This window comes from Diaphorina citri, unplaced genomic scaffold, assembly GCF_000475195.1.
Source record: "Diaphorina citri unplaced genomic scaffold, Diaci psyllid genome assembly version 1.1 scaffold92, whole genome shotgun sequence".
Classification (NCBI taxonomy): domain Eukaryota; kingdom Metazoa; phylum Arthropoda; class Insecta; order Hemiptera; family Psyllidae; genus Diaphorina; species Diaphorina citri.
In genome coordinates this window covers 409,708-420,907 of record NW_007377529.1, presented here as the reverse complement: position 1 = coordinate 420,907, position 11,200 = coordinate 409,708, and the positions used below count along the sequence as shown (strand labels likewise).

At 36.0% G+C, this 11,200-nt stretch overlaps 1 protein-coding gene across 1 annotated transcript; it reads right to left on the bottom strand.

The window, feature by feature from the left end:
- Positions 1–7,454: 7,454 nt before the first annotated feature.
- On the bottom strand, positions 7,455–8,109 carry LOC103524327 (thymosin beta-like). The gene is made up of 2 exons (XM_008489341.3): positions 7,964–8,109; positions 7,455–7,594 (listed from the first exon to the last, which is right to left on the bottom strand). Exons 1-2 carry the CDS (start codon positions 8,094–8,096, stop codon positions 7,470–7,472), a joined length of 258 nt encoding a protein of 85 aa, XP_008487563.1. The 5' UTR covers positions 8,097–8,109; the 3' UTR covers positions 7,455–7,469.
- Positions 8,110–11,200: the final 3,091 nt, after the last annotated feature.

The following is an 11,200-nucleotide window of genomic DNA, read 5'->3' as shown; positions in this document are numbered from 1 at the left end:
ACATGATACAACCTAGTTCGGCTTTCTTGTTCTTGTCCCTCTAATTCCCAGGTTCAAAAGGGGTGCACAATCCCAGACTAATTGGTAATTTATTATTCATGATATTATATATCATCGATGTCTGCCTCTTTTCAGTCTGAAAGGGGGAATTTGGAATTTCTGACAGTGGTTTTGCAAGATTAAGAAAGCACTTCTTTTCATCAATGTATAGTGTTGTAGCTACCAAGACTGTATTTAGCTTTTTACCGTAAGAAACACAACATAGAAAGATTTTGTTGTAAAGGTAGGGCAGTTTGAAATAGTTTGAATAATAAGACTAGACTTGGATACCTAGACCTCCTAGGGTAAAGCAATTTGGGTAGGGCTCTTGATAATAGCTGGGTAAAGCAGTTAGAAATCTACCTATGAAGTTTTTTTTTTTATTTTAAGTATATTATTTATTTTTTTTTTAAAGTATTAGGTACCTACATACTGTTTGGCCAGTTGTCTTGTTCTTGTCCCTCTAATTCCCAGGTTCAAGAGGGGTGCACAATCCCAGACTAATTGGTAATTTATTATTCATGATATTATATATCATCGATGTCTGCCTCTTTTCAGTCTGAAAGGGGGAATTTAGAATTTCTGACAGTGGTTTTGCAAGATTAAGAAAGAACTTCTTTTCATCAATGTATAGTGTTGTAGCTACCAAGACTGTATTTAGCTTTTTACCGTAAGAAACACAACATGGAAAGATTTTGTTGTAAAGGTAGGGCAGTTTGAATAATAAGACTAGACTTGGATACCTAGACCTCCTAGGGTAAAGCAATTTGGGTAGGGCTCTCGATAATAGCTGGGTAAAGCAGTTAGAAATCTACCTATGAAGTTTTTTATTTTATTATTATTATTATTATTTTTAAGTAGGTACTTACATACCTCTATGTTTTAAAGAATTAGCACAAATCCTCACGATGGTTTACTGTGGGTCAGGACAAGAGCCAATTAAACATGGCTAGAGACCATCACCCTGGTGTATGGCAGATACAAAAAGATGTCTTTTCTTTACTCTGGCGAAAGCTAAAGCTGCTACAACAAAAACAACAACAACAACAACAACAACATGTTTGATATTATTGAGAAAAAGATTTTGAACTGTAATAATTTTTCTTCTTTATTTAGTATGACAGATATTAATAATAACATCATGATACATCTAAGCCAATTGCTAATGTCTTGAGAGAGTAAAAAAAAAAAGAGAGAAATAAGGGGGGAAAAAGGAGAGCAAGGGAGAAAGAGAAAGAAAGGGAGGAGAGAGAGAGAAAGAAAGAAAGAGAAGAGAGAGATTAGCCCTGATGCAAGTTTGATAACCTCACTGATTGATTGAACTGTTTCCTCTCTCCCTAATAAAAAAAAAATGAATCATTGGAGTTCCCCTTTACCAATATGTATCTTCCTTCTCTCCAAACTCTGTCTATGCCACCATAGACATCTCAGTTTAATGAGTCATTCCCAAATAAGTACCTTCACCCCTTTATTTTCCTGCTTAGTCAGAAAATATTTAGGAAGTTTTGAAGTAACACACAACATGTAGGAAAGAATTCCATAAAAGCTCATGTCAAAGGTGAAAGAAATTCACAGGTAAGTATGTACCTAGATGTGTTGTGTAAGTCAAAATAGTAATTTTGATAGATCACAAAAAATTTAAGAACCAAGAATATTATTCATTCAAACATGGGGTTTCCCTCATCAATTTGTAAAAAGTTCTAAATTCCTTTTGTATAGGTACCTTGTTAGAAGCATAGACAAAACCATTCAGCATGAATTTAGAAGCATAGGTAAAACCTATAGTCTATACTCAATGCCTCCCTTGCAAGTTTGGTTAGTGCAAGTATGGTGGTTACTCTATGAATGCTCAAAGCATACACAAACAAATTCTCAATTCATTCAAACGTGGGGTTTCCCTCATCAATTTGTAAAAAAAAGTTCTAAATTCCTTTTGTATAGGTACCTTGTTAGAAGCATAGATAAAACCATTCAGCATGAATTTAGAAGCATAGGTAAAACCTGTACTCTATAGTATATACTCAATGCCTCCCTTGCAAGTTTGGTTAGTGCAAGTATGGTGGTTACTCTATGAATGCTCAAAGCATACACAAACAAATTCTCATACGACAAAGTTCTTGGGAATTTCAATGTGATGTGTTGGGATTTCTGTCAATTTTTCTGTTCTCTTTTGTTCAGAGAATGAGATTTTTTTGACGACTCAGTATGTGATGTAACTTTGCAACTGTTGTGAATTAGCTGAATATGAGACTTACTTTACTTACCTATTTGTAAACCTCAGAAAGTTAAACATACATATTCATAGCTACACTACAACCAGATATTCTTGTGTCACAGAGGTTACTCTAATGGTGAACTCGAACCTAAACGCTGATGATTCCTGTTCTTTAACTCTCAGTTATTTATCTGTTACTTTCAATGTGTGGGTGGGTGGTAAGCTTCCAGCAAGGCCTCCAAAATCTCTCAACTCCTTAGTATTACATTTCACAGAGATAACGAAAATGCCATGTGTTGTTAAATATCATTTGGGGTGGAAACAGTTATAATGAGTGTTTTTGTAGACTCATATTTTTTAAATGTAGATAATTTTTCATAAAATATTTTGTGTATTACTTGGGGTCCTGAATTCCTGGTATTTTTTTTTTAAATCCACCCCTTGAAATTCTTCTCATTTTGTATTCTTGACAAGTGAATCATTTTTTACAGAAACATGTTGGTAAACATAAAATTCATAACCATATCTTTCTTGTCACTTATACCCTCTTATTTGATTTTTTATTTAAGTATAATATCCTGTTTTATTTTGAACAACAAAAACGACATTCCTCAGATGTTTGGCTCCTTATAATGAAAATGACATTGGCTCTTAAAACAAAATTGGTGTTTTGGTATATAGGTATGAGTGTGTTCCAAGTTCCGAACATAATTCATTAATTGGTTAATTGATACTTGGGAGGTTATCGCTAAATCCCTTATAGGTCAACCTTTAGTAAATACCCCAGGAAAATACTGGTTATATTTTACTTTTGGACTGGTCCAAGTATTTGCCACGGTTTATGATTTTGGCCAATAAAGTGTTTGATTCCGTGTCAATAGCACGGCGAAATAATTACTCATATTCTACTACTTGGTCAGGTACTTCTTATTAATTATGATCAGGAAAAAGTGGGCAATGAACAACAATGGCTACAAGGAAAAGTCCAGTCATAACAGACAGTTCGCAATAAGAATGTCTACGAGTTTGCAATAATTCAAATACTCATTGTTCTTGTAAACATTACTCATCTTATTACTAATTTATTGACCTCAATTTCTTGTAAGTATAACTTTTTTTTTAGCATTTTGGAAGACAACTCTTTAACTGCTAAGGTAATTAGTAAGTAGGCTTTAATGCTTCGCTTTTTTTTTGTTAGGATTTCAGTCATTTTCTCAATATTGTCCTCACAATGCCAAGCGCTCCCCGAAACAGTTAGCGGCTGAAGTTCTAGACGGGTTACCCGTCCAGATACTAACCACGCGCAATAGTGCTTAACCTATGCGTTTAGGTTGTTCGTCGGATTTTCCCCTTACTGGTTTAGGACCAGCCACTTACTATCAGGTAGACCTGACAGGTACAGCTGATCAGGTAGACCTGATGAGCTGTACCTGTCAGGTCTACTTCATAGTGAGTGACTGGCCTAGGACGGACTCAAAAACTATCAGGTGAAAACAAATGGGCGATGGTGTTCCACCTAGAACGTAAAAGCATGAAGTATTCGGAAAAGTAACTTATCTGCGAGGTTGTGTGTCCTTTGTTAGGTTGTCACCTTGTGTAACCTTGTACCTATACAGTGTGAGCAGAATGTATAGACGTAACGGTGTCAAGTACCTAGTACTGAGTGTCTGGTGTTGACTAATTGTGTGCATAAATTTTATGTAACCTATAGTAAATAGTTTTTCATTATCATCAATTCATCACTCTCTCTAGTGAAGTACCGTACTTTGCCTAAATTGTCTGTGTTTTGCTTAAATTATCCAACTACCTAGGACAATAGGTCCCATTAGCTCTGCTGTTTAATATTGCAGCGCGTTTTAAAGTGCAGAAAATACATCTCATTAACATTGCTTGTTAAGTATTCAAGTCGTATGTACATTCACCTATTTAACAAACCGAGTCACGAAAGGGTTAGCCGGTTATCCTCATGAGGAATCTATGACTCATTGGCTCGACAGTGTGACATCATTCCGTTCTCTATAAAACTCGACGGGGATTAGGTTATTTTTTATCAGCACAAGTTAATTTATTATTCCTGGTATTCATTTTACTCAGTCCGATAAAATACTTTACGACTGATTACTTGATTAGGTGCTCTTGTTTCTTGATATTGAATATCACTGAACCATGATTAGTTGATTAGCTCGGAGAAAATGTACCGATGATTAATAGAGGGTTCTCTAATCAATACACTTGTACTTGGAAGAAAGGGTTCAATTGACCGCCCACAACTTCGGTGCTTCCGATTAGCTTTTCTAATTTCAGTAGTTGTTAGGGTGGTGCAATTTGCCATCCGGAGGTATGTCATTCAATTCAAGTCATTAAACTAAATTCCGGAGAAAATGTACCGATGATTAATAGAGGTTTCTCTAATCAAAAATCAATACACTTGTACTTGGAAGAAAGGGTTCAATTGACCGCCCACAACTTCGGTGCTTCTGATTAGCTTTTCTAATTTCAGTAGTTGTTAGGGTGGTGCAATTTGCCATCCGGAGGTATGTCATTCAATTCAAGTCATTAAACTAAATATTGTATATTAGTGCATTAATCGAGGAATTTGAGATTTCCTCTGATATCTGATCGATTGGTAGTTTTAATGATTGTTTTTATTTCGCCTTCTCCCTGGAAATTAGGTTGATTAGCTAGGAAATATGTATAATCATGGCGATTTAATAAAAATACCTACCGATAATTATACTGATTAATGATGATTAATAGGGTTCTAATCAAAGCAATTATACTCGGAAGAAAGGACTCAGTTGACCGCCCACAGCTTTGTATTTCCGATCAGCTTTCTAATCTACGTGCCGCAGTGCCGCTTTTCTTCAGAAGTTAAACGACTTCGTATCATGATGTATGACGTGGCATTTATAATTCAGATATTTCAATTTGCTCTGCTTCTCAGATCGATTGGTACCCACTTATCTATAACGATTTGTTTTCTTTTCATCATCTCCCTGGAAAATCTAAACGCTTATCCTCTCGACTCGAGTTCACTTGTTATTAGGTAAACATTATCATACAATGCAATTTCATCGCTCTATTTCTCTCGGATTTTTTTCTAAGAAAATGAAAAGCGCAAGATAATTTTCCAAGGAAATTACATATAATCCTTTGGCAGTACGCTTATGGTGGATTTCACCAATGAATTAATGAGAGATTTAACTAATGGGAGAATTTTTAATAATCCAAAAAGAATATTGCATAAATTTAAGCACGAAAAGATACTTCAGAACTATATTAGATACTTGAGAAAAACTAATTCCGTCAACCATGTGTGGGGACACACCACCAGTAGAACTGTACACTGTACAGGTATCGTTCGAAAATGATGGTTTTGCGGTCTATTCCTGAAAATATGGTGTTGTAGCACCATATAGGCTACCTTTGAGAAATGTGTTCCTGATCTCCCTATTGGAATACTAAACTTTGAGGAACTCTTTGGGAGAAAAAGGAGCATGAACAAAAAGAACATGTAAACAAACAGCACCAAACATGATAGAAGGAATAGACAAACAGAACCGAGATATACAGTTGCAGGCAGTATTCAGTAACAGCTTTGCAAGAGTTGAATATAGGATATCCTGTAGACTAGTGACTAGTGACCGGTGCGGTGGTTGAGAATAATGCTCGCATGGCCACGACTATGATCGGGGGCTGCGGACCAAAGTTTGGAAATCACTGCCATAAAGTATAAAAACTTGGAGTGTGACGTCTGTGACAGTGGGTACGGATGGTCTTTATCTTCCACGTCTATTATTTCCACGGGGACTAATGTAGGAAATAATTACAAACGCACTGATAACTCGATTGTATTTGTGCACGGGTGGCGAAGCCTTCTGTTGTGTTTATGTTGCCTGAAGTGCCTGAACCTATAACGTTACTTATACAGGGTGTATGGAATACAAACAGCCCACTCCTATTTGTTTTACTCGTAGTAAACTGTGTCGTATTCGATTATGTGAAACAAAACATGGCTGGACCAATGATATTGTGAGATTTTGCTTTGTGGAGCAAGTGTTTACGTCCAAAATGGAATTTGATTGGTTCAAAAAAAAAAGTCACAGTTGAATACGATACTGGTTAAACCAACCAGGAAGTAGTTACATTAAAACGTGTCTCAATAAAGAGCAAGCTAGGTATATTCATACTTTTCAATGTTCGGCAAAAGAATCGTAAGGCTATCGATTTTCAGAAAATGGTGTCAAGTTCGTTTTTTCAATTGATTCGTCACGGAAGAGGACACTTAAATGACTTAAAGGAAATCTGAAGACGCATTTTGTAATTTGAGTTTTCTCAGGGAAATTCAACACTTTCCCGATGACGATATAAAATTTGACGTAAGTACCTTGGTAGTTCGTATTCGTATTGTACAAACCAAAATCAAATAATTGCTATGCAACCAAACTTAAAATTGGGTCGTGAAATATTAGACTCCACACATGCATTACATAATGTAGGTACGTGTTTGAATATTATTGTTTACGTTCATGGTTATTTTTAGTCGTCAAATCATCAGCAATCGGGTTTTGTAAACAACACTATTGATCGTGGAGTTTTTCACAGAATCAATTTATTGCTAACGAGGTTGATGACAATCATGCCCAGTAACCACCGGCATAATGAAGCTTGTAGTATTTTAACGCGCTGTTCCGTTGCACGCCCACAAACCATACTGTCCAGAGTCCGAGTTGAAATATTCTTCAAATCTAGAACTAATTCCTTGTGCGTTTCCTACTATTCGAAATCCTGTTCAACTTTAGAACAAAATAGACTGAACTTTCCCCGAGACTTTGTACTCTATGTAGGAAAAAAAAGTACGCTTATGGTGGATTTCACCAATGAATTAATGAGAGATTTAACTAATGGGAGAATTTTTAATAATCCAAAAAGAATATTTTAATAATCAAATAAAAAGGAGTTTTTAATGATCCAAAAAGGAGTTTTTAGTGGTCCAAAACGGAGGAGTTTTTCTTATCCATCCTAGAAAATTCTGTGTCATATTGTATCATGTTGTTAAACCCATAAAATACACGGGACCTTGTTTAGACTGCCGGGGAAAAGGGAATTTTTAGTCTCATTCTAGCAGGATAAACAAGGTATATTCTATTCTCTTCCCAATTTTTCTGTCCCAGAAAATACTGTATGGTATTCATGCATTGAAAATTAAAGAGTGTTAGTACAAACCTTGAGCGTTGGGCAGGATTATTTTCTCGCAGGTATTAATCCTCTTCAGCTTGTCAGCATTGAAATTTTCTACACTGTGGATGAGGTCGTTGTGCTGCCTCTCTTGTAGCACGTCTGTGAATAAATCAGCAAAAAATATAGATTAGAGAAGTAATAACATCGGGGAATGAGTAAATTTAGACTGGGGAGATAAACGGAAATAATAGAAAGTAAAAATATTGGTCCTCCAAAGCAGCGGATTGACAGAGATGGGTACACCAGTTCCCCGGTAAAGATAAGCAACGGTGAACGTGGTTGGTATCGGAATAGGTAATCATCTGCCCTCAACACGAACTACTGACTAACTCGGCGTACAAAGAAAGTCTCGTAAGGATGTTTTACTGCAGAGTAAGATGAAAAAAAGTGGCTTCAATTCTGATTTGCGTTAGCAGCGAAAATGATTCCAATACAGTCGATTGAAATAAGTAAACAAAAAAAGATTACCTTCTTTTGTGGGCAATACATTTTTCTCTAAGGTTTCTGTGTTGTTTAATTTCTTAGAGGAGTCGAAAGTTTCTAGTTGAGACTTGAGATCTTCAGCTACTTTGGGTAGGTCTTTTAGTGCGGGGGCTGCCATTTTTATTTAGAATCTGTAACACATAAAATACAGTTTTATTAGACGAGGTGGTATAGAAATAGTCATCTAAATATCGTTGATAATGACGCTCTTAAATGTCTTTTCCTGTACTCTGAAAACAACTAAACCAACAGCTACGTATTGAAAGCCAGCTCTCACTTAGAATATTTCAAAATGAAACATATTATTGAAAAGAGAACGATCGTTAACACCAAGTTTCAAGATGAAGTATAAAAAAATCTAGACCTGGCATCTTCCTACGTGAATACAACTTTGAATGGAATGACCCTCGCGAAGTCTATTCCAAGTTCAAATCCGACTCCATGTACATATTTGTATCAAAACACTGAGGAACTGGAATGCAAATTGCATACTATAACGAGAATGTACGAGGAACCGTGGATTGAGGAGCTTTGTCAGGTGTCATCTGACTTTCCTTGAACATTATGGTCATAGGTTTGTTTTTCTCGAATATTTTGCTTTCATACTGACGTAGTATTCCATCTATGTTGCATCTACACAATTTATTAAAAAACAACATCACATAAATCTGGTGGAATCTATTATTTCAACGCTGATATAAGAGAATTCGTTGCCAATAAATAATTACTTAACTAACCAAGGTAACACAGACAGTGGAGAAAACACACTTGGCAGATGACAAGAAGAAACCTGCGGTCAGACTAGGTCCACAGTCCTCACTAATAGTGGATTTCACCAATGACTTAATGAGAGATTTAACTAATAGGAGAATTTTTATTGATCCAAAAAGGAGCTTTTAATGATCCAAACAGAAGTTTTTAAAAACTCCTTTTTGGATAATTAAAAACTCCCTTTTATTTGATTATTAAAATATTCTTTTTGGATTATTAAAAATTCTCCCATTAGTTAAATCTCTCATTAATTCATTGGTGAAATCCACTCAGTCCTCACTAATAGTGGATTTCACCAATGACTTAATGAGAGATTTAACTAATAGGAGAATTTTTAGTGATCCAAAAAGGAGCTTTTAATGATCCAAACAGAAGTTTTTAAAAACTCCTCCGTTTTGGACCACTAAAAACTCCTTTTTGGATCATTAAAAACTCCTTTTTATTTGATTATTAAAATATTCTTTTTGGATTATTAAAAATTCTCCCATTAGTTAAATCTCTCATTAATTCATTGGTGAAATCCACCATAAGCGTACTTTTTTTCCTACATAGAGTACAAAGTCTCGGGGAAAGTTCAGTCTATTTTGTTCTAAAGTTGAACAGGATTTCGAATAGTAGGAAACACACAAGGAATTAGTTCTAGATTTGAAGAATATTTCAATTCGGACTCTGGTCAGTATGGTTTGTGGGCGTGCAACGGAACAGCGCGTTAAAATACTACAAGCTTCATTATGCCGGTGGTTACTGGGCATGATTGTCAACAACCTCGTTAGCAATAAATTGATTCTGTGAAAAACTCCACGATCAATAGTGTTGTTTACAAAACCCGATTGCTGATGATTTGACGACTAAAAATAACCATGAACGTAAACAATAATATTCAAACACGTACCTACATTATGTAATGCATGTGTGGAGTCTAATATTTCACGACCCAATTTTAAGTTTGGTTGCATAGCAATTATTTGATTTTGGTTTGTACGATACGAATACGAACTACCAAGGTACCTACGTCCAATTTTATATCGTCATCGGGAAAGTGTTGAATTTCCCTGAGAAAACTCAAATTACAAAATGCGTCTTCAGATTTCCTTTAAGTGTCCTCTTCCGTAACGAATCAATTGAAAAAACGAACTTGACACCATTTTCTGAAAATCGATAGCCTTATGATTCTTTCGCCGAACATTGAAAAGTATGAATATATCTAGTCTAGCTTACTCTTTATTGAGACACCTTTTAATGTAACTACTTCCTGATTGGTTTAACCAGTATCGTATTCGACTGTGACTTTTTTTTTTTTTTTGCTGAACCAATCAAATTCCACTTTGGACGTAAACACTTGCTCCACAAGGCAAAATCTCACAATGTCATTGGTCCAGCCATGTTTTGTTTCACATAATCGAATACGACACAGTTTACTACGAGTAAAACAAATAGGAGTGGGCTGTTTGTATTCCATACACCCTGTATAAGTAACGTTATAGGTTCAGGCACTTCAGGCAACATAAACACAACAGAAGGCTTCGCCACCCGTGCACAAATACAATCGAGTTATCAGTGCGTTTGTAATTATTTCCTACATTAGTCCCCGTGGAAATAATAGACGTGGAAGATAAAGACCATCCGTACCCACTGTCACAGACGTCACACTCCAAGTTTTTATACTTTATGGCAGTGATTTCCAAACTTTGGTCCGCAGCCCCCGAAGGACTTCGCGACCCACGGGAAGATCACATAAAATATCGTAAAGGGCCCGCGGAGCGTTCAGAATCGAAAAAAAAGGGGACAAAAAAAAAGTTTGGGAACCACTGCTTTATGGTACTTCTTCCTATTTGCTCAACCAGTTAATGCAACAAAGAAACATACATGCAGTCATAGAACCAAGTACATTTCCTCTTTTGAAACCTCGGAACATTGCCATTGCTACAAAAAAAAAAGTTTGGGAACCACTGCTTTATGGTATTCTTCCTATTTGCCCAACCAGTTAATGCAACAAAGAAACATACATGCAGTCATAGAACCAAGTACATTTCCTCTTTTGAAACCTCGGAACATTGCCATTGCTCATTAGTTTTACAAACAAAAGATGGCCATTCATCAATCATCTCGATGATAAACGGAGAACCTTTTCATAGAAATTGCACACATTACTAGTTAAGTAATTACCGTATTACTCGTACTTTTACTATACGAGTACGCAGACTTAACAAAATGTCACTGCCCTAGATTTTTTGAGCAAACGAAAAATAACCCCAGAAAGTAGATAGTAAATTTCCTACGGGCAGCCCATTAATCTATGCCCAGTGGCTGGAGGAAAAGAGGAGCTGTCGAAACGCGGTATTAAAGAGAGTTGAAAATATTTGAGGTGGGGATTGTGGAATGGAATGTTCAGACACAGACGGGAGCAATAATGTACTACAAATTCGGGTACATAGGAGTCCAAAAACTCGA

Bases quoted from the DNA above. Each gene is read 5' to 3' on its own strand.
- LOC103524327 (XM_008489341.3), bottom strand. From the start codon at position 8,096: ATGGCAGCCCCCGCACTAAAAGACCTACCCAAAGTAGCTGAAGATCTC. The intron at 7,595-7,963 runs GTAATCTTTTTT...ATTTATTCACAG, and splicing joins TGTATTGCCCACAAAAGAAG to ACGTGCTACAAGAGAGGCAG.